The 23265-nt window shown below is 47.7% G+C and overlaps 1 protein-coding gene across 4 annotated transcripts in view; it reads right to left on the bottom strand.

The window, feature by feature from the left end:
- PLEKHM1 (pleckstrin homology and RUN domain containing M1) overlaps window positions 1-23265 on the bottom strand; it is a 39715-nt gene that overhangs the window by 14369 nt on the left and 2081 nt on the right. For 3 of the 4 annotated variants that reach the window (XM_089657544.1, XM_089657542.1, XM_089657543.1), the window contains exons 3-8: window positions 17405-17652; window positions 10428-11030; window positions 8963-9281; window positions 5302-5479; window positions 4325-5218; window positions 3550-3695 (exon numbers count right to left, since the gene is read on the bottom strand). In XM_089657544.1, the coding sequence (XP_089513670.1) occupies window positions 3550-3695; window positions 4325-5218; window positions 5302-5479; window positions 8963-9281; window positions 10428-11030; window positions 17405-17652 (2388 nt within the window). Of the gene's footprint in view, window positions 1-3549; window positions 3696-4324; window positions 5219-5301; window positions 5480-8962; window positions 9282-10427; window positions 11031-17404; window positions 17653-23265 lie in introns of those variants that run through there. The other variant, XM_089657545.1, reaches the window with a different exon arrangement.

The following is a 23265-nucleotide window of genomic DNA, read 5'->3' on the forward strand; positions in this document are numbered from 1 at the left end:
TATTAATTGGTTTGTATAAAAGTTATAGTGTCACGGTATAGGGGCCCAGCCAATTATCAATTTCTGCTTACTGATCCGGAGTGTCACCATATGAGTTTTCTGCCAGCCCAGTTATTAATCCCTAGGTATTAATTCCTGTATTAATCCCTCCTGGCCATAGGAAGAGCTTCCTCCAATTAGTATTCGACTTCTGTGTGCCAAAGGCCCCTAGCTGTAATTACCTCGCCCCTTCACAAAAGGTCCCAAATTTAGGAAGAGCTTCCTCCAATTAGTATTCGACTCCTGTGTGCCAAAGGCCCCTAGCTGTAATTAACTCGCCCCTCCACAAAAGGTCCCAAATTCAATTAGTGTATACATCCCTAATTAGTGCCTTACTATTTTATGAATGTATTTCCCCCCCCACTAATTATCCTGTCCAACCAGTCTTTTCTGTTTACAGTAATTAAATTATTGTAGTTCCATTCTCTTCATTGTCACCTGCTAATGACCCCCCTCCACCTCTCTTCCTGCTCATGAGGTTTAAGAGGCTAGTGCTGGTCTCTCTTGGTGTGCCATTCTGCTGGGCAACCACTGAGAGGTCCAGCTGGACTCTAGTGGCCCCCGGCTCTGCCTGAGCTACATTGGAGGAAGGGGGATCCCAGAGTCTACATCAGCCCTGCCTGGAACGCTGTCAGCTCTGCCTGAGACTATCGCATCAGCTTTGCGTGAGTGTATGCTCCCCTTGTGCTATCTGACTGCTTGGGAACTGCCTCTTGGATTACAAATTGCTGTAAAGACTTTAACTTTGCCCACTGGGGTTGGATTACAAGTATTTTGGACTCTCTCTCCCTGCACTACTCCCCATTAAGTGACTGTTGTCTGTTTTAATAAAGCTTTAAGTGTTTGCCGCCTGCCTTGTGTGTTCTGTGCCGCTAACCCTCCGTTACATATAGCATCTACAAACTATGGTATATATACTGGAATGTATGCAGCTATAGACCCTATACTTGTAAAAGAGGTGATCGATGAATTATAGTGTGACTAGGATAGTGTGGCGGGAACACATACTGGTTGGGAGACACACTAATAGACTGACACTGACGTCGCTAGTGACATTAATACAGTGATTGGTGTTAATACTGTACACTGTACTAATGGCACTGGCTGGGAAGGGGTTAACATAAAGGGGAAATCAAGGGGTTAACTGTGTCTAACAAGTGTAATGTGTATAATATGTGCTACTTTTATTCACAAATCCGGCTGCTTTTTAGGGGGATGAAACAGCCAGATAGCTGCTCTGTGTACTCAGTGTTTGTAAACACAGAACTCTGGGCTGTGATTGGCCAAGGCCGATCATCAGGTTTCAGCCATAATCATTAGCCAAAACTTGCTGACAAACTCATGCTATGTCCAATCACAGAATGGGTCAGCAGGAGGAGCACACGTGTGCCAGAAAGCCAGGAAGTTCACCGCAATTTACAGATATGTCGCGGTGCCTGGCTGTGCTGCCTGATTGCAATAAATGTATTGTAAGCGGGCAGCAAGTGGTTAATTTTTTTTTAATGTCTTCATATCACACTGTAGCTTTGATGAAAGGGTGGAATAAGGACCCGAAAATGCATTGGACAATGAGTTTGCTATAAGTTTTGGAATAAAATCTTCTGTTTGGCTGGATCAAAGAATAAGAGCTCCACACTAAAATGCTGAAATCCAAATGTACACAGTGAAGGCAGGAAGAAACAGAGACCTGACAAATATATTATTGGGTACCTGACTTCTCCTATGAGAAGTGTTTTGGTTATCTAACCCTCCAGATTAGTTCAGCACAATTTTACATAATGTACAAGGAAGGCAAAAAAAAAAAAAAAAAAAAAAAAAGAGGAACCCTTACTCACAAGTCAGCTGATGATTCCTTGACTGTGGGCAGAGCACCACAGAAAATCAGTTTACAATCCTTAAAATAGGAGAACAAGCACAAAAAATAGTTTCAAAAACAAACTGTCATGAGAGAACCACTGAGGGTCCCATTAACGAACATTCCTCCAAATACTAGTTGCCTGGCTGTCGTACTCAACCTCTGCCTTCAAAACTCAGTCACTGATTTGAAACAGAGGACCGATCTCCGATCATCCTGGTCTGTATATATGTTTCAGGTCAGAAGATCAGCAGAACAACCATGTAACTAGCATTTTAGGTGGAGGGTGGCATTGGCAGCGTCCATATTTCTCTCTCATTCACTGAGGAACACAAGACTTCAGAGACTGTTTGTATATACTACTGCCTACAGGAGGACTGGAAACTAACAAACAAAATAAGGACTGGCCCAGGATAACTTCACCTATAACCAACAAGCCTCAATTTTTTGCTAGTGTTCTACACACATATGTAAACACCCAATTTTTTACAATATTTAACTTTATTGCCATCACATAGGTGGTCAATAGCCTTTTAGGTGATAGCAATATTGCAACGAGAGGTTTTCCTTACCAAGACATCAGGGATTCATTAGAACACTTCAGGGGGCTGTGGAAGTTATTGGATGGATGTAAAACCACTTCAACATGAAAGCCCATTACAAAACACAAAAAAAATGCAGCACTAATCACAAACACAAAATTCCAATAAAACATAAAAAGTTCCAATAATATTCCCACCATCACCAGGACACCCGAATGGTTCAGCCTCTTACCAGAATTTCTGACCGAATTACACCGGTCAATATAGGCAACTCCAATGGGAGATGGCCATTTTCTTGGTTGGAAACGGAATACAAATGCTGGTAACCATCCATAACAATGTACGAGTAACTTAAATTAAACAGGGTGAATTACTCAAATACTACACTATGAGTGTTTGTTTTCTTTTATCCTTTACTTAAATATTGGACGAGAGTACTCTTTTAGGACCAACTTCAGATTCTTAAAGGGGAAGATTGATATTAACCTGGATGAGGACTGCTGATTCCATGATTCATATGTTCATCTCCCAATGGAGTTGCCTATATTGACCGGTGTAACTTGGTCAGAAATTCTGGTAAGAGGCTGAACCATTCGGGTGTCCTGGTGATGGTGGATCGTGGTAATATTATTGGGACTATTATGAATTGGAACTTTTTTTTATGCTTTATTGGAATTTTGTGTTTGTGACTAGCGCTGCATTTTTTTGTATTTTGTATTATGTTCATTGCCTTATGAGCGAGCTGCTTTTCTATGTTATTGGTTTAGTTTAGTTACCTAAGCACAGGTTTTTTTTTTTGTTTTTTTATAAAAGCCCATTGCCTGCTCTACAAATCGAAGCACACTCGTGGTTATTTGCAAAAACTGGAGAGTGCAAAATCGAGTGCAGCTCTGCATAGAAACCAATCAGCTTCCAGGTTTTATTGCCAATGCTTAACTGAACAAGCTGAAGTTAGAAGGATGATTGGCTACCAGGGGCAACAGATTCTAAGTGCTCCATTTTTAGTAAATCTCTCCAAGTGTGTATTTAATATCGCTGTCCAGCTACCATTTATAACAAACAGTTCTCAAAGAGAAGTGGTAAATGAAATTTTCCCAATAGCAAAGGACTCACCACTCGCTCTATCATATCCCAGTTATGGACAATTCTAGAAGGGATCACAGATCTCTCATCCTGATGACACAAGTCACAATAGTACAAGGCAGAATAAGCACACATTTTTGCCTTTCCAAACTGGAGTCCAATCTGCTTATGGCAACCTGCAATGAGAACGGGCATATAAATTATTCAGACACGGCAAAGAACATGGGTGTAACTGCTGACCTGCTCTGGATGACCCACCACCACTAGGCTGCTGCCCCTGGACCGCAAAATCTGAATCACATCTGAATCACCACCACTGATACACTGACCCACCACCTCTTGCCTGCCAAGGTTGACTCACCACTCCTAAACCATCACTGGCGTGCAGCCTCATCAACAACCCTCCAGTGCTGACCTGCTACTTCTACATCGCCACTACTGTCCTGCCAAACCACCACTGTTGCTCTGCCACCTGTCCTGGCTGAGCGACCAACCCATACCTGCCAAATCTGAACTACCGTCACTGATCTGTGACCTACCATCATTGTGCTCACACCAGTGACCTGCTCTGGCCGGTCCACCACTGCTGCCGCATAAACAGTAACATACTGACCCTGATCTTCCACCTCTGAACTGCCAACACTGATCTGGCTGACCCACAACTCCTGAATCACTAACATTGGCCTGCAGTCCCACCATTGACCTGTTACCTTGCTACTACTGCCTCTCACTAACCCTTCACTGCTCATGTATCACTTCTGATACGCCACCACCACACCACCAACCTACTACCACCCCCGCTGACCTGCACACTTGAAGTTCTGCATGTCCAGCCCCCTCTCGGTGGGAATATGGAGAAGGTACTGAAAGAGCAGATGTTCTTTGATGTGTGATTTTATCTGGTAATTTCCAACAGTTGGTAGAAAAGTTGGGTCATCCTCCGATTCCAGGTATGCAGCACGGACCAGCTCTCTCCAGGCCTTGGCCTCCTGGGAGCTCTCAGCTTGTAACTGTAGGGAGCCTTTAGTGGTCACCAGACGGAAGCAAGATGGGCTGCCAAGGCTGGAATCCGGTAAAATGTCTTTCACTGTTTCAATGCTGTAAACAACATAGAGGGATTTCTCTGAGTCTCGGGGTAGAAAACATTTCAAAGCCTGGTCTGATAATGAGAAGACAAATCGAGTCCACTTTTTGTGTATCCTCATGTAAAGAACCGACTCCTTCAAGGCATCTGGCTCCACCTCCAATGGACAGCACCAGTCAAATACTGCAGAAGGCAAGTAGTTTTCATTAGGGGATTGAGCATCTTTACATGGAGAGTTAATTTTGAGGTCCAGTGATCGCTGTGGAGAATTGGGGACATTTAGAATCTCCCAGGTATCATCTTTGTTTGGTCTGAGTTTTTGGATGGCTTCAGTTATCCTGTCTACCCAGTCCTGAGCCTCGTCTTTAGACGCTGCCCTCAGATACAAACGTTTATTGTGAAACTGAAGATCAAAGCGCCCGTCAGTTTGGGTGGGCCCCACAGATTCACAGCGCAGCAAGGAGCAGGTCTCAGCGCAGCTCTGCTCATCTCCATCTGGTTGGAGGCGGAACTCGTACGGCGTTAGCTCGCAGTAATATGGCTTGTACAATCCTAAAGTGGTTTTACGCTCCAAAGCCCCTAACAGCAAGAGACCCCGGAAAGGGTTGGAAAGTCCTGGGAGGGAAAAGGATGGATCAGACACAGCAATAAAGAAACAAAGTAATCATAAAGCTACGCAAAGGGGAGAACACAATTACCCATCTGCCTCCGGTGTACAACACGGAAGGCTTTGCCAGACTGGTCCTGCCCATTAGACTGAGGAGGAGCTGATTCTAAAGATTGAGCTGGCAGGAAATTTCCAGGCTGGGTCTCCTCCACAGGAATCACGGGATTTACTTGCGTGAAATCCTCTTCTGAAATCCAACTTCTGCTTTTCTGTAGAAGACAATACGACAGCTAATCCTTATTGGAACACAACAATATCAAGACAAAGCCATTATAAGATGGGCATCAATACTCTGTAGACAGCGCCACTCTACACCAGGGTGGATAAAAATCAATGATTTTTTTAAAAAAATAAATATAAATAAATCGGATTCTTTTGATTTAAATCGGATTTTTTTAAATAAAATGCTTTTTGAGGAAAATATATTACCATCCAAAGGTTATTCCATCATGAAATAAAGATTAGTATTTTAATTATGTAGAATAAGGCTGTATATGTTTAATTTTTTTTTTGGTAAATAAATTCCATGAATCCATTCACAATGTCATGCTCTTCCAGAGGTTTTTGTAAGATTATTGGGCAGTTTCTCTGCCTACAAGATATTATCACAGATGATTGGTTTACTTTTGCAGTTCTCAAAACTGAATTTGACTCAGCGGAGATCACATGCCTCTTCTTCACAGCAAAAATGTTATAACATGAACAGAGTTAAGAAAAAGACCTTCATCCTAACTTCTACAAACCTATGAATACAGAATCAACCCCTTCAGTGCTAAGTTTCAAGAAGTTCAGTGAATAGAATAGAAACAATATTTTTCTGATTGTTTGGAGTGGAATAGATCTGCACAAGAAGAAAGTGAAACTAAGTGTGAGGAGGAAGGGGCTGACAGTCTAAGTTTCTTCAAATATATAGATTTTGTTTCGCCAAATTAGTTACCAAACATGGATGTTTAAGCAAATCACATATGCTGGAATGTTATTGTTTCAGATGAATAAATCTATTTAAATTGTTATTATTAAGGTAATGATTATTTTTCTCCTTCCTAAGTACAACAGAAAAGTTGTCCAAATATGAATGATTAACCTATTAAACTGGGGATAAAAAAACTAATATGAAAAGTTATTCTAAAAATCTTCATCTACTTGCATATTAAAGTTATACCAGCAAGAATTAGTCTTCATGTAAAAAACTAGGATTTAAATCAAGCCTTACTGACTAGTGATTTAAATCGTGATTTAAATCAGTTTGATTTAAATCAAATCCACCCTGCTCTAAACCCAAATGGAGACTGTATTATATGGCCCACATCTCCAAAAATTTCTGGAATATCACTTCTGAAATGTATTTAATGCGGAACAAAACTCTTATTACTATCTATTAAAAATGCCCCCCTCCCACCCCAAGCTATCCTGCCAAAAAAAATGTGTGTATTGTTAATCCATTCCAATCCTAGTACATGATCCTGCAGCTCTGGCTCCCCTCTGTCAGTAAGCAGCTGCTGCAGGAAAGAGCACTGACGACAGCCAGGCCGTGAGAGGAGCCCCATGGGTGACATCATGGCTCCTGGATTTCACAGCCGTGTTCAAGCGCTCAGCTAAGCTTGAGCTACAGGATCACATGACCAGATCGAAGCAGATTAAAAATAGATAAGATCACAGGTAGAACGGATAGGAAGGAGGAGGATGAGGGAAATTTTTTTTTAACAATAGTTAGACCCAGGATTTTCTTTCATTTTAAGAGCTAGTTTACACTTGCTTCAAAATTTGGTATTGGACGCGCTTTTTAAAAGCACGCCGAATGCCAAAGAACCTCTCACTACATAAAATAGTAAGGTTACAGTCCTGTTCACATGTTGTGTGTGCTTTGAGTCAAAAATGATATCCTGTGTTGTTTTCTTTATGCATCAATGCGTCTCCAAAACCTCCAAAGAAGTCTATGACAAGGATATCCCAGGATGCACTGGAAAACCAACAAGTGAACTGGAAAGAAGTTATCAGCAGTCATTTCAGGTTCATGTGTATATATTCTGAAAGTGTCTGGTGCAGAAGGCACATCTGGTGTGCAGCAAGAAGGTGAGCAGCGACCGGACAGAGGACTGAGTGGCAGAGGGTCAGCAGTGCTGGCAGACCGCAGCAGGAGAAACTAGTAATGTCACACGTGGTGTGCAGTGTGGGAACAATAATGCAGGAGGTGAGCGGAGACCAGAGAAAGGAAGATCAGCAAACCAGAGGATCTATTGAGCTGGGGGGTTACTACTGAGTGGGGGAATAATCAGAGCTGGGGGGTTACTACTGAGCAGGGGACCTGCTGAATGAGGGTACTGATAAAGCTGAGGATCTGATGAACGAGGCACTTTAACGTGCGTTAGTCAAAGCAGGTGTAAAATGAGTCATAAAGCTGAACTAAAGCCAGGAGGAAAAGAATAGGATAGGCAAGATACCTTCGTACCTTGTGCAAAAATGTTCACTTTTACAATCAGTTTTTAGTACGTTCTGGTTTGTGCAACCAGGCATTGCTGTTTTCTCTCTATGGAACAACAATTCCCAATTGTGTTTCCTCCTCTTGTAGTTTCCTGACGGAGAGCGGTGACATGCTTATGTTACGATTCCTTCTGTGGACGGGTATGACCACCACAGAACCTGTCTACGGCCCACCCACAGCCACTGACTGACTGTGGCTGCTATGTGGCATAAAACTAGTAACCAAGTAAACTCTACCTCTGGTGCCCAGGCACAGTAAAGCCTCATTCACGAGGCCATACTTAAGGCCAGGTTCACACCTGTGTGTTTTTTAATGCGTTTTGTGGCAACGCAGTGCATGCCATTTATCATGATTTCTTATGGATCACGTTCACGTGTGTGTTTTTTGCGGCCACGTTTTCTGGAAAGGGTCAGGGACTTCTTTTCCCGCAGCAGTTGGCGTTTTTAGACCAATAAACTTCAATGGAACCACATATAAAACGCAAGTGCTGCGTTTTGTTTTTTTAATCTACCCAGCAGCATATTGGCCAAAAAATTTAAATAAACACAAAACGCATCTGCAAAAAACATAGCAGAAATGGATCCGCAAACTACATAGGTGTGAACCTAGCCTAAGCATATGCTCACACGAGGGCTGTGTTTGCCTACGCGGGGATGCACAGTTCTTCCATGCACCCCAGGCAGGCAGTCCCATTCATGTCAATTGGGATGCAGTGACTGCGTGGACACAGTTTCTGCTCCGAATTTGACATCTGTACTGGTGTGGGTCTCCGATCGAACACCGTCTGTGTTCATGGAGCTACAACCACAAGGTTGTTGAACTGTGCGCAAGGCCTAAATGTTACTGAAGGCGGCGATGTTGTCACATGAAAGAAAAACATGAATTAAAAAGAAAAGGCATTACTGGTAAAAGTGTTTTTTTGGTTTTTTTTATATTTTGTGCATGGAGACAGGGAGATTAGGGTCAGTATGTAATAAACATGCCTCTGTGTGGGTCACCTAATCTCCCGATATAGTTATTGTAAATGTTTTCCAAAAAAATCTGTGATGTTTTTATTAACTACAAATGGGTTTCTGTTTTTATATAATATTAGCTAAATCCCTAGACTGTCATGATTCATTTCCTGTAAAAAGCAGAAGTACCCTGGGAGGCATTAACCTCCAGAGCGCCAGCACACACAAGAGAAGGTGACCGATACACAACTACTCACTGGAAGCTCTGCAGGGGATTCTGGGAAACGCACTGTGCGACTCTGAGGTTCCCGATCTGCCCGAGATCTGCTCTGTGACAGGAGCGCCTGTGATAGATGCGTTTGTGTATCTGAAGTGTCTTCCACCAAATAACAGACCACATCACTGGAGGTCTTTGTATCAGTCACACTGCTTTTCAGGACTGGCTCCGAGCGGTCGCTGGATGAAGATTCTGTAGGTGCAGCAAAGTCCGATGATGGAGTGTCCAGAGCGAGGGGGCTGGGAGGGGAACTGGGAGCTGTAGTGTCAGATGCAGAAGAAAGGCCAGTGTCCATGTCTCTGAAAGAAAAAAAAAAAAAAGGAGAAAATGAGAGGAGAGATGGCAAAAAGAGTGAGAAAAATAGAAAGAGGTGAGCAAGTAAAAGGGTAAAAGGGAGCAGAACAAGCGGAAGAGAGGGGTGGAGGAAGCAGTGTGGAAAAGGGCAGGAGCAAGGGAGGAAGGACGAGGGAGCGGAGCGGGAAGGGAGGAAGGACGAGGGAGCGGAGCGGGAAGGGAGGAAGGACGAGGGAGCGGAGCGGGAAGGGAGGAAGGACGAGGGAGCGGAGCGGGAAGGGAGGAAGGACGAGGGAGCGGAGCGGGAAGGGAGGAAGGACGAGGGAGCGGAGCGGGAAGGGAGGAAGGACGAGGGAGCGGAGCGGGAAGGGAGGAAGGACGAGGGAGCGGAGCGGGAAGGGTAGGAAGGACGAGGGAGCGGAGCGAGAAGGGAGGAAGGATGAGGGAGCAGAGCGAGAAGGGAGGAAGGACGAGGGAGCAGAGCAGAAAATAGAGAGTGGGGGTAGAGGGAGCAGAGCAAAAGCATGGAGGAACAGAGAGCAGAGTGGAGAAATTAAGGAGGTAGAAGAGACAGAGGTGACAAACAGAAAAAAGGAGAGAGGGACAAACAGGCAAAGAAAAAAGACAGTAAACTATATGAGCAGCTACATACAGCACCAAGAAACTATACCACTGGACGGGGGGGACAAAAAAAAAAAACAAACAAAAAAAACCTGTGGATGTTGCCTCTTTCTGAAAAAGCTAGTTGCCGGATGTCATACTGATCCTCCTAACTTCAGTACTTTATGTACAAGCATGGAAGTTAGTAGCACAACAGAAAGTATCAGAAATCAGAGACAGCCAGGTAAGTAGCATTTCCAGTAAGAGATCAGCAACAGCAGCCTCTGCATTTCTCTGGGTAAAGGGAACAAACAATGAATCCTTCCACACGTCCTAACATGGGAGAGAGAGAAGAGAACAGCATATAGTCATACTCCACACACGGACAGCAGGGGAATGACAGGAAGGAACTTCATTTTCAATAGGTTTGACTGAATACAGTGCGATCATACTAAAGAGATCACGCACAGAGTGCAGCCAATCATCTTTCATCATTCTGCTCCTGGCACTGCCTTTAGCTCTCCCCTTAAACTCATAATAGGAACACTTACTCTGCTGAAGATTTGCTAAGTTCGTCAGTGTCGGCTTCATCTGTAACCACTGAACAGAAGGTGGAGCTCTGGGCCAGGATGGGGGCTGTGGGGCCCCTGCTCTGTTCATCGGAGCCCAAGCTGGAAGAGAGCTGGGAAGAGGAGCTACCGGTATCTAGACTGAGAGCAGATGAGTCTGCTTTTCTTTGGCTTCCATCAATCATAGGGTTATTAGCATCATCCGAGCTGGAGGACTGAGACACAGAATCCAGCGACTTCCTTCTGTGGGGTTCATATGGTATAACTTGTTCATTCTCATCCAACCACAGCCCGGCTAATGACAGAGGAGACAGTGTCCATTCATTTAATATTGAAGACTTGTAGGACAAATCGAACGACAAGGAGGACAGACCCTGCAAATAACTCAGCACTACATCACAGTCCTCCATATCCAACATCAAGGCAAAAGGCTGATAAAATTCCGTAAGACGAGACTTCTCCCGCTGCAGGGTCAGGAAATAACACTCCATCAAACATTCGTTGAGAGCCAGGCGTAGCCAAGAGCGACAGCGACCCACATCTGTGCTGATATAACTGATGTTTTCCAGCTGTGTGATCACATTGCTGTAAGACAGGTTAATCAGGAAAGAGCCATTAATTCTAGGAGAGAGCAGCGGGGAGAGAGAGAGCGAGAGCAGGGGGAAGAGAGAGCGCGCGAGCAGAGGGAAGAGAGAGCGCGAGCAGAGGGAAGAGAGAGCGCGAGCAGAGGGAAGAGAGAGCGCGAGCAGAGGGAAGAGAGAGCGCGAGCAGAGGGAAGAGAGAGCGAGAGCAGAGGGAAGAGAGAGCGCGCGAGCAGAGGGAAGAGAGAGCGCGCGAGCAGCGGGGAGAGAGCGCGCGAGCAGAGGGAAGAGAGAGCGCGAGCAGAGGGAAGAGAGAGCGCGAGCAGAGGGAAGAGAGAGCGCGAGCAGAGGGAAGAGAGAGCGCGAGCAGAGGGAAGAGAGAGCGCGAGCAGAGGGAAGAGAGAGCGCGAGAGAGCGCGAGCAGAGGGGCGAGAGAGCGCGAGCAGAGGGGCGAGAGAGCGCGAGCAGAGGGAAGAGAGAGCGCGAGCAGAGGGAAGAGAGAGCGCGAGCAGAGGGAAGAGAGAGCGCGAGCAGAGGGAAGAGAGAGCGCGAGCAGAGGGAAGAGAGAGCGCGAGCAGAGGGAAGAGAGAGCGCGAGCAGAGGGAAGAGAGAGCGCGAGCAGAGGGAAGAGAGAGCGCGAGCAGAGGGAAGAGAGAGCGCGAGAGAGCGCGAGCAGAGGGAAGAGAGAGCGCGAGCAGAGGGAAGAGAGAGCGCGAGAGAGCGCGAGCAGGGGGAAGAGAGAGCGCGAGAGAGCGCGAGCAGAGGGAAGAGAGAGCGCGAGAGAGCGCGAGCAGAGGGAAGAGAGAGCGCGAGCAGAGGGAAGAGAGAGCGCGAGCAGAGGGAAGAGAGCGCGAGAGAGCGCGAGCAGGGGGAAGAGAGAGCGCGAGAGAGCGCGAGCAGAGGGAAGAGAGAGCGCGAGAGAGCGCGAGCAGAGGGAAGAGAGAGCGCGAGAGAGCGCGAGCAGAGGGAAGAGAGAGCGCGAGAGAGCGCGAGCAGAGGGAAGAGAGAGCGCGAGCAGAGGGAAGAGAGAGCGCGAGCAGAGGGAAGAGAGAGCGCGAGCAGAGGGAAGAGAGAGCGCGAGCAGAGGGAAGAGAGAGCGCGAGCAGAGGGAAGAGAGAGCGCGAGCAGAGGGAAGAGAGAGCGCGAGCGAGCGCGAGCAGAGGGAAGAGAGCGCGCGAGCAGAGGGAAGAGAGCGCGCGAGCAGAGGGAAGAGAGCGCGCGAGCAGAGGGAAGAGAGCGCGCGAGCAGAGGGAAGAGAGCGCGCGAGCAGAGGGAAGAGAGCGCGCGAGAGAGCGCGAGCAGAGGGAAGAGAGCGCGCGAGAGCGCGAGCAGAGGGAAGAGAGCGCGCGAGAGAGCGCGAGCAGAGGGAAGAGAGCGCGCGAGAGAGCGCGAGCAGAGGGAAGAGAGCGCGCGAGAGCGCGAGCAGAGGGAAGAGAGCGCGCGAGAGCGCGAGCAGAGGGAAGAGAGCGCGCGAGAGAGCGCGAGCAGAGGGAAGAGAGCGCGCGAGAGAGCGCGAGCAGAGGGAAGAGAGCGCGCGAGCAGAGGGAAGAGAGCGCGCGAGCAGAGGGAAGAGAGAGCGCGAGCAGAGGGAAGAGAGAGCGCGAGAGAGCGCGAGCAGAGGCAAGAGAGCGCGAGCAGAGAGAAGAGAGAGCGCGAGAGAGCGCGAGCAGAGGGAAGAGAGAGCGCGAGAGAGCGCGAGCAGAGGGAAGAGAGAGCGCGAGAGAGCGCGAGCAGAGGGAAGAGAGCGCGCGAGAGAGCGCGAGCAGAGGGAAGAGAGCGCGCGAGAGAGCGCGAGCAGAGGGAAGAGAGCGCGCGAGAGAGCGCGAGCAGAGGGAAGAGAGAGCGCGCGAGAGAGCGCGAGCAGAGGGAAGAGAGAGCGCGCGAGAGAGCGCGAGCAGAGGGAAGAGAGAGCGCGCGAGAGAGCGCGAGCAGAGGGAAGAGAGAGCGCGCGAGAGAGCGCGAGCAGAGGGAAGAGAGCGCGCGAGAGAGCGCGAGCAGAGGGAAGAGAGCGCGCGAGAGAGCGAGAGCAGAGGGAAGAGAGAGCGCGAGAGAGCGAGAGCAGAGGGAAGAGAGAGCGCGAGCAGAGGGAAGAGCGAGCGAGAGCAGAGGGAAGAGCGAGCGAGAGCAGAGGGAAGAGCGAGCGAGAGCAGAGGGAAGAGCGAGAGCGAGCGAGAGCAGAGGGAAGAGCGAGAGCGAGCGAGAGCAGAGGGAAGAGCGAGAGCGAGCGAGAGCAGAGGGAAGAGCGAGAGCGAGCGAGAGCAGAGGGAAGAGCGAGAGCGAGCGAGAGCAGAGGGAAGAGCGAGAGCGAGCGAGAGCAGAGCGAGCGAGAGCGAGCGAGAGCAGAGCGAGCGAGAGCAGAGGGAAGAGCGAGAGCAGAGGGAAGAGCGAGAGCAGAGGGAAGAGCGAGAGCAGAGGGAAGAGCGAGAGCAGAGGGAAGAGCGAGAGCAGAGGGAAGAGCGAGAGAGAGCGAGAGCAGAGGGAAGAGCGAGAGAGAGCGAGAGCAGAGGGAAGAGCGAGAGAGAGCGAGAGCAGAGGGAAGAGCGAGAGAGAGCGAGAGCAGAGGGAAGAGCGAGAGAGAGCGAGAGCAGAGGGAAGAGCGCGCGCGAGAGAGCGAGAGCAGAGGGAAGAGCGCGCGCGAGAGAGCGCGAGCAGAGGGAAGAGAGCGCGCGAGAGAGCGCGAGCAGAGGGAAGAGAGAGCGCGAGCAGAGGGAAGAGAGCGCGCGAGAGAGCGCGAGCAGAGGGAAGAGCGAGCGAGAGCAGAGGGAAGAGCGAGCGAGAGCAGAGGGAAGAGCGAGCGAGAGCAGAGGGAAGAGCGAGCGAGAGCAGAGGGAAGAGCGAGAGCAGAGGGAAGAGCGAGAGCAGAGGGAAGAGCGAGAGCAGAGCGAGCGAGAGCAGAGGGAAGAGCGAGAGCAGAGGGAAGAGCGAGAGAGAGCGAGAGCAGAGGGAAGAGCGAGAGCAGAGGGAAGAGCGAGAGAGAGCGAGAGCAGAGGGGAGAGCGAGAGCAGAGGGGAGAGCGAGAGCAGAGGGGAGAGCGAGAGCAGAGGGGAGAGCGAGAGCAGAGGGGAGAGCGAGAGCAGAGGGGAGAGCGAGAGCAGAGGGGAGAGCGAGAGCAGAGGGGAGAGCGAGAGCAGAGGGGAGAGCGAGAGCAGAGGGGAGAGCGAGAGCAGAGGGGAGAGCGAGAGCAGAGGGGAGAGCGAGAGCAGAGGGGAGAGCGAGAGCAGAGGGGAGAGCGAGAGCAGAGGGGAGAGCGAGAGCAGAGGGAAGAGCGAGAGCAGAGGGGAAAGCGAGAGAAGAGGGAAGAGCGAGAGCAGAGGGAAGAGCGAGAGAAGAGGGAAGAGCGAGAGCAGAGGGAAGAGCGAGAGCAGAGGGAAGAGCGAGAGAGAGCGAGAGCAGAGGGAAGAGCGAGAGAGAGCGAGAGCAGAGGGAAGAGCGAGAGAGAGAGCAGAGGGAAGAGCGAGAGAGAGCGAGAGCAGAGGGAAGAGCGAGAGAGAGCGAGAGCAGAGGGAAGAGCGAGAGAGAGCGAGAGCAGAGGGAAGAGCGAGAGAGAGCGAGAGCAGAGGGAAGAGCGAGAGAGAGCGAGAGCAGAGGGAAGAGCGAGAGAGAGCGAGAGCAGAGGGAAGAGCGAGAGAGAGCGAGAGCAGAGGGAAGAGCGAGAGAGAGCGAGAGCAGAGGGAAGAGCGAGAGAGAGCGAGAGCAGAGGGAAGAGCGAGCGAGAGCAGAGGGAAGAGCGAGAGCGAGCGAGAGCAGAGGGAAGAGCGAGAGCGAGCGAGAGCAGAGGGAAGAGCGAGAGCGAGCGAGAGCAGAGGGAAGAGCGAGAGCGAGCGAGAGCAGAGGGAAGAGCGAGAGCGAGCGAGAGCAGAGGGAAGAGCGAGAGCGAGCGAGAGCAGAGGGAAGAGCGAGAGCGAGCGAGAGCAGAGGGAAGAGCGAGAGCGAGCGAGAGCAGAGGGAAGAGCGAGAGCGAGCGAGAGCAGAGGGAAGAGCGAGAGCGAGCGAGAGCAGAGGGAAGAGCGAGAGAGAGCGAGAGCAGAGGGAAGAGCGAGAGAGAGCGAGAGCAGAGGGAAGAGCGAGAGAGAGCGAGAGCAGAGGGAAGAGCGAGAGAGAGCGAGAGCAGAGGGAAGAGCGAGAGAGAGCGAGAGAGCAGAGGGAAGAGCGAGAGAGAGCGAGAGAGCAGAGGGAAGAGCGAGAGAGCAGAGGGAAGAGCGAGAGAGCAGAGGGAAGAGCGAGAGAGCAGAGGGAAGAGCGAGAGAGCAGAGGGAAGAGCGAGAGAGCAGAGGGAAGAGCGAGAGAGCAGAGGGAAGAGCGAGAGAGCAGAGGGAAGAGCGAGAGAGCAGAGGGAAGAGCGAGAGAGCAGAGGGAAGAGAGAGAGAGCAGAGGGAAGAAAGCATAAGAGAGGGGGGTCTGACAGCAGACTTTAGCCTTATGTTGGCTGAATCTGGGTATTAGGAGTGCACTCCTATGACCTACAGTACAAGTATGGCCCAAAGAGCTTTAAATTGGCCCTGACCACAGGGTCTTCGCACCTGCACAGGTCTGATCCACCAATTAAGGTCACAAATGTCACCAAGCCCTCCCGGTGGGCAGGGCGAAACACGTCAGAGAGCATGGCCAGAACAGCAGCTGAGGCCGTTCCTTAACATTGGACTCCTGGGGTCAGTTGAAGAGATGACATATTACTTCCTCACTGTCTATGAAATGCTTCTGAAAAGAACTGACCGATCAGTGACGTTTGATCGCTCAGTTTATTGTCTTAGACATAGCAGGGGGACAGATGGAGCTAGAATTGCTGCTACAGTCACCGAGTATGATTGTTTATTTCCTTTTTTTTTTTTTTTTTTTAATTTCTAACTTCCTCTTTTAAGACACTTCACATTAGATGGAGTCTCAGCGGCTGAAGGCTCGGAAGTCAATAAGGCCGCTGACTGGTAAACTAAAGATCCTGCAGGGAAAGCCATGTGGTCAGCCAGCAATCAAAGTTGCAATTTGGCCCATAGAGTCATGCATGAGTGCACTGAAATCCTCCCCATCCTGATAAAACCAAGGTGGTGGGGGGGGGGCCATGTCTCAAACCGAGGGCAAGATTCCAGGCTTTCGGTGTCAGGTGCACATACACAGAACAATTGTAGTCTCTTATAAGGGAGGTGACTGCTAAAGCTATAAGTGGTATTAGTATTATTTGCAAACATGGTGGTTATTTGGTGACCATAAAAATCTGAGTGAACAGTCCTGTGTAAAGGATAAGAGGGGTGATCACACCAATTGTTCTTTGTAGGTGCATGTGGGAGTGAAGCACAGAAAGCGGTGCAGCGATCCTTAGGGATGTGCGCTGGCATCTAAAGAATAATAGTTGTTTGTATTTGTAACAGAACCAACCCAGACTGCATTTGAGTACTTCCGTTAGAATACTGCTTCCCTGTCCGAACACCGACAACAGACACCACAGCAGACCATACAAGACTAGACGACACCAGTCTTGAAGTAAGGTAGACTACTTTATTTGAACACATATACAAGATATATATACTCAGGGGACAAATCCCCCTCCCTACATAATGACACAGGGCGGGACAATCTACATTTAGTAACAAGAGACACACAGGTATTCAAACTTCACACCAGCAGACAGTCCCATCAGGAGGGAGGGCTGCTGGAGACACCCCCCACTAAGCTAATACACAAACACATACAGCCCATAATAGTTTGCTCCCAAGCCAGACAAACAATAGAACAATGGGATGCAATGACATGACATTTAACAATCAACAACCCCCCACCCATCTCCTAAACATTGTGTGGGCTTTGTCTGTGACAAAGACTGTGTAGACATATTAGGACAGATCACCCTGTACCCCTAACAGGCACAGGGTGATTTACACATAAGAGGGATATGGGGAGCCGAGACAGGGGTCTCCGTAGCTCTCCAAAGTGATCTAGGTTCCATGAGCCCCCCACCCAAAGTGACTCCCGTCACAGTATTTCAGTGTCAGGCCCTACGGGAGGTGCAATGCAGGCAACATCGTAACAGTTAGTGGACTGTGAGCTGGAGGCATCTAGCATCTAGACAATGTAGGTCAGGGTACAAGACTAGGCCTTGGATACTCATGAACCAACTGCAGGTAGCATAAGAGTTTGAAGTGGCACAGAAATCCAGCTTAAGAAAGCAACACCAGTCAGAAAATCGATAGAAAACTGCATCACCTTTTGACCCGCTTTACACAACATTCTTCCTGGTTACAGCACTCCCTGTCATCTTCCACATGGTACTAAACCTGAGTGATCACCTGACTAAACACATGGCCAGAGGGAGACACACTCCATTTATTATTGCCTTTGGTCTGTTATAAAACACGAGCTCAGAGGGGTTACACAACAGTGACTGACCGGTGTGTGATTGCTTTCAGCAGTGCCCAGAAGGCCGGTTGGGGTAAGGATATACAGCGCCCTTTGTTCCTTCTCCTCCTTTCTGTCTGCATTTTAATATACTTTGCCTTCAGTCCATGCACAAACACAGCCTCCAGGGCCACGCACAAACCATTGGCATCGTCGTCATCGCTGGTGATGACATCGTCAGTTGTCACATATCGGATTTGTAGTGCTCGGAGGGAAGACGACAACTTCTTTGTTATCTTCTGGAGATACAAGAACAAAGAACATGCTGTTAATGTGCAGAAAAGTCATAATACATCAGCCAACCCTTATGGAGAAAATTGTGAGTGGAGGATCCATATAGACACCCTCCAAGACACAGTGCTGTCTAGCCACGCAAGGTGAAATCAGTTTGCCATTTTCTAAAAAAAATATATAATAATATAAAATCTCATTCTTGGAGTCCATTAAAGGATACAGAAAGTCATATACTGTCAGTTTATGCTGCCACCCACAGGAGGATTAGGACACTGGCAAAATCAATCAGTATTTCTAGTCCAGGACACCCCCGCCCCATCCCTCAGCATGCCTCAGTTTGTAGCAAGCTTTACCAAGAACTTGATCATAAGCATAAATGGGGTGGGACCTGTGTTCCTCATGAAAAGGATTTTACGGTAAACACAAAAATCCTATTTTCTCTCTCATTCATTGAGGGACACAGAATTTCGGAAACTGCTGGAACCTCTAAAAGCAGTCTGAGGGCTGGGAAACCCAGTAAACAACCACTAATAGGTGCGATGTAAATAAAGACACAGGGGAATGCATGCAGTTCAACAGCCACATAAAGGGTGAAGGCCCAAAGCTAGCATTGGATGAGGCTAAACTCCCCACCTAAAGAAGAGAAGAGGGAGGGGTGCAAAGCAAGGACTGCCAGAATATAAATCAATCTTGCCAGGGCAAGGACTGCCTGGGAAGAATGTTAAGAAAGTCTTTCCTACAGGTAATTCTAACAGGTAGAATGGTGGTCCTTGCTGCCCTTATAGAACACAATTTGGATCCCACAGAGTAAGCAAGACCAATAGGGAAGATACACAGGAGTTTCCTACACAAGGAGCAGGCAGGGAATCATAGGTAGAACTCCTTAGTGAATTAGCAAGAAGGAACAGCAATCTGGTGGAACTGAGGACCACACCCATCTCTTATCTGAGAAAAAAAGTGTTCTCCGAAGACCAGATTTTGCCAAAATTGAAAGAAGTCCTTTACTACCTCCATGAGAGGAAGTCTGACTCGCCAGGCTGAGAACAAAGAGATAGACCCACAAGAATAAAAGGGAAGTACTGAAATGGTCTGAGAAGCAACTGGAGGAAAAAGTGTGCCCTGGAGAAGGCCCTTCGACACCGGAGTCTACTGCAGCAGTGGAGAAACATACCTCCATGACCGGTGGAAAGGGACATAATGGGCAAACATGTTGTAGACCCTTCCACTAAAGAACCAAACTGTTTAGAACTGACTGCAGGTAATTCAGTTTCCATAGCCAACGCCTGCCCAAACAAGGTTCAGCCAAATCTTGGAGGCCTTTAGTCCATCAGGAAGAAGCTGTCCACTAGGGTCCACAATGACTGTTCTTTCCACAGAATGTTCCACAATGGAGATAACAGGCAAAGACAATAGGAAAAAAACTGGAGCCAACCCTCTAAGGAATGCAGTGGCATACCTAAGTCAGAGTCCTGATAAAATGATAATCGGCCAGTGTTGGTTGCAGATAAAGCAGATTACAAACTGAAAATTGGACAGTTAAGCAGGAACCAGGCAGCTTATGGTCAGAGGGCCCTGAGAAGAGAACAGTGGTCATGATGGTTATCAAAACACAACAGATGGCCTTATATATCTCAAGGAAGGCAATCCGTTGCTCTGGGGAAGGGAACAGTTCATAGAATGGCACACAGCACTAGTGGCTGAACATGGATTAAGATTTCTGGGTTCATGAGAATGCCAGAAGAAAAAAAAACAACGCTTAGAAAAGTGGGGGTTCACCTACATGCCAAAGGGATTAGGAGATTTCTTGCTTCCACACTTGCAAGCAGCCATAGAACTAGTCCTACAGTCTAGTTGTGCCTACTCCAGAAGGAGAAGGAGAAGGAGAGGGTGGAACGCTATCAATCCCTAGACTTGTACACCAAAGAAAGTGAATGCTCTGGCCAGTCATGACATCCTTGAAGATAATGTCAAGGGTAACTCCAATTAGATGTTATTCCTCCAAGACTAAAAGAGTCAGGTGCTCTTTGGACACAGCATCTGCCTCTCTGCATCTTAACCAGAGTGTTCAGCATATGTGTATATAGACAAGAGACCCACACAAGACAAAAAGTTTAGATGCTTCAAGTAGACCATCACAGCTGAAGTTCAGGGATCCAGACATCTGTCCCACATGCTAAATCAAGAAGGGGTCCAAGCTGATAACCAGTGAGAGAAGAATGGCCAGAGGTGACCACACTAAATGGGAAGTAAGAACAGACTAGAGATCATAGTCTCATGTGGCTCTTTTGCAGAGCAGGAAAGGAGGAACAGATGCAGGGTTATGCTTCATCAACACTAAATTGAGGGTAAGAGAGTGCAAACCGTGTAACACGCCAAGTGTCAATGTTCAATCCCTCAGCGCTAGCCCCTTCCATGGTAAAACCGGGAGGAAATTTAAAGGTGCTCAGCAGTCCAACAATGAGGCAACTCCTGGTGCTCATAAAATGAAAAGAAGGTTCTGCGCTTCACATACATACACAACCGGTAGTTAAGCTACAATACAAAAATAAAGTATTTAGACCGTGAAAACATAATTGGTACATTAAATCCATAAAAGCCCCACACCAATTGTGTGCCAAAAGTTATATAAATTCTTCTAGAGCCCAGTAAATTGCTTTGTGCAAATCCTTTGTGCTCCACCACCGTGTGACAATATATTGCACTCACTGACCTTCCAGGACTCCTTAATTAAAAGAAGGTCTAATGCGCTTTGTGTTACGAGGGATCAGAATCTCAGTGGGTTCCTTCTCCACATACTCCCCATTTATTCTAGCAATTCCATATCGACATGAATCAAAAGGATATATTTCTCATGGTGTAGTAGATTTATTAAAAGATATAATAATATGAACAAATATTGCACTCACATTAGTTGGTGCCCAATCCTTAGCACTTATACACTCAGCTACAGTCCGCTAGTACTGCTCGTACTTTGCCAATCTGGGGTCCTCATGAGGTGCTTTCTTTTAATTAAGGGGTCATGGACAGCCGGTGAGTGCAACATATTGTCACATGGCGGTAGAGCACAAAGAAAATTTGCACAAAGCAATTTACTGGGCACTAGAAGAATCTATATAAAAAACATTTGACACACAATTGGTGTGGGACTTTTATGGATTTAATGTACCAACTGCATGTTTTCATGGTCTAAACAGTTTAATTTTTTTATTGTAGCTGAAGTATCGGTTGTTTATGTATATATGTATGTATGTATGAAGCGCCGAACCTTCTTTTCATTTTATGATCACAAGTGTATTTGCACTTTAAGGGGCAGCTAGCGCATTATATTTTATTGTTACTGGTACACAACACTGTTGTTTTTGGTAAACACTAACTTATATTTTCAAGCGGTTGCACTGTTTTTATAGGGTTAACCCATTTTGGTCACTATACCCCTTGGGTAGTAAGACACAGCGCTCAGTTAATTTACATCAAGTCCTGGTGCTGCCGGATAGTCCTACTCACAGAGTGAGTGATCAGAGAGAGGGCAAGCACAGCTCTGGACCTGGAAAGGGTGAGCCTTGCCCAATCCAGTCCAGCAGCACCGGGGTACAGCACTCCAAAACTATGCTGAGGAAAGGCCAATCCAGATAGCTGCCATACAGGGACCAGCTCAAGCAACAAAGTAGAAAAATGCTAGAAAAAGCTTAGGTTCAACTTTTTCCCAGTGTAGGTTAGAAAAGATATAAATCATCCAAGGACACTAGCAAAAAACTGAGGCATGCTGGGAATAGGAAGAAATATTCGGGTCTGGCCTACACACTTTTTTTATGCTGGTTAGTGTCCAGTCCTTTCTGGCAGCAGTATATGAGTTCCTGTGTCCCTCAATGGAGGAGGGAGAAATACTTCTAGTCTTTGTGCAACAGATGAATGCTTGGCACATGGCAAAGGACACCCAGAGCACTATGGGTCAGCATCACTCGACTCTTTTCAGGGCGGATTCACACAGGAATGTGTGGTGCGTTCCTGTTCGATTCACATGCAATCCAGGTGCAGTGAAATTTCAGACCTTTCATTTGAATGAGCTGAAATCACGCTGGACCGCAGAAAAAGTAGTGCATGCACTACTTTATAAAGTGCAGAGCAACTGGATTGCATGGTACTACTCTGCCATGCAATCCGGTGCAGGCAAACAAACTGCGTTTGAGACCTGCTTTTGGGGTATACAATGTGTTTTGAACACAGTGCGGGAAATGCGCACAGAACACGGGTTTCCAGCACTGCGTTCTGGTATGAATGGGCCCTCAGTTAAGTTATCTCTGATTGAAACCTGAAGCAGATAGAAGGGGGCAAAGTCAATGCTGTGACTGGTCTGTAAAAATACACATTTTTCAGCAGGAAGATAAAGGGAGCTCTGGAAAATTTAATCAATCTAGGAGCTCTAATGAATGGCTGCCTGTGAAAATATAAAATACTTCTGTGCATTATCTTAATAACCACTCACCCTCCTGAGGATTTAACCCCCCTCCCCCCCTTCCTGACCAGGCCATTGTTTGCGTTACAAAACTGCATTACTTTAACTGACAATTGTGCGGTCATGCAACGCTGCACCCAAATGAAATTTACGCCTTTTCCCCCCCACTAATAGAGCTTTTTCTGTGAATGTTTTATTTTTAGCACTATAAAAAATTTTTTAAAAAAGACCCACAATTTTGACACAAAAAAACTATATTTTTGACTTTTTGCTATTAAACTTGTCTAATACAAAAATGTAAAAAAAACCTAATTTTGTCATAAATTTAGGCCAAAATGTATTCTGCGACATGTCTTTGCTTTAAAAAAATCCCAATACGTGGAAATTAATTGGTTCACGTGAAAGTTATAGCGTTTACAAATGGTGATTATATATTTTTTAACTAGTAATGGTGGCTATCAGAGATTTATGGCGGGACTGTAACGGGCATTCTGACACTGGGAGGAACTAACTTGGTGTCACTGACATCCCCAGTGACACCAACAGTGATCAGTGCTAATAAAAAGCACTGACACTGTACTAATGGCACTGGGCAGAAAGGGGTTAACATGTGGGGGCGATCAAAGGGTTAACTGTGTGCTGTTTTATTAGGGGCTGTGTCTGAGTGCTTCACTGTAAGCACACTACTTTGCATGGCTGTGCTGTGCACAGCCATGCAAAGTAGCATGCAAGAGCTGTGCTATGCACAGTCATGCAAAAGCTGACAGGGAAGAGAACTGTTTTGTTTACAAACAGATCTCCCCCCCCCCCCCCTCTGGTCGGAGATGCTTGGCAATCACCAGCTGGAACCTGGTGATTGACAGCTGCGGCCACAAATGGCGGCGAGGGTAGGGCGGCTCCCTACCCGGAAATGTACAATCACGTATACAAACATGTGATTTTGTGCATCCATGCCGCCCTGCAGAAGTACTTCTGCTATAGGGCAGATGGGAAGTGGTTAAAAAAAAGGAAACTTGTTATTCATGTTTAGCATTTTTTTAAGAGCTAACCATAAGACGTATCCAAGGACTATACATTTCCATGAATGCCAAGAATGCTGGTAATTTGCTTCACACTAAACAAGGAACAATGTATTACTTATATAGATGGAGCGGGAGAAGGATCA

Source organism: Staurois parvus, unplaced genomic scaffold (assembly GCF_062004578.1).
Source record: "Staurois parvus isolate SC_StPar_1 unplaced genomic scaffold, SC_StPar_1.0 ptg001008l, whole genome shotgun sequence".
NCBI lineage: Eukaryota > Metazoa > Chordata > Amphibia > Anura > Ranidae > Staurois > Staurois parvus.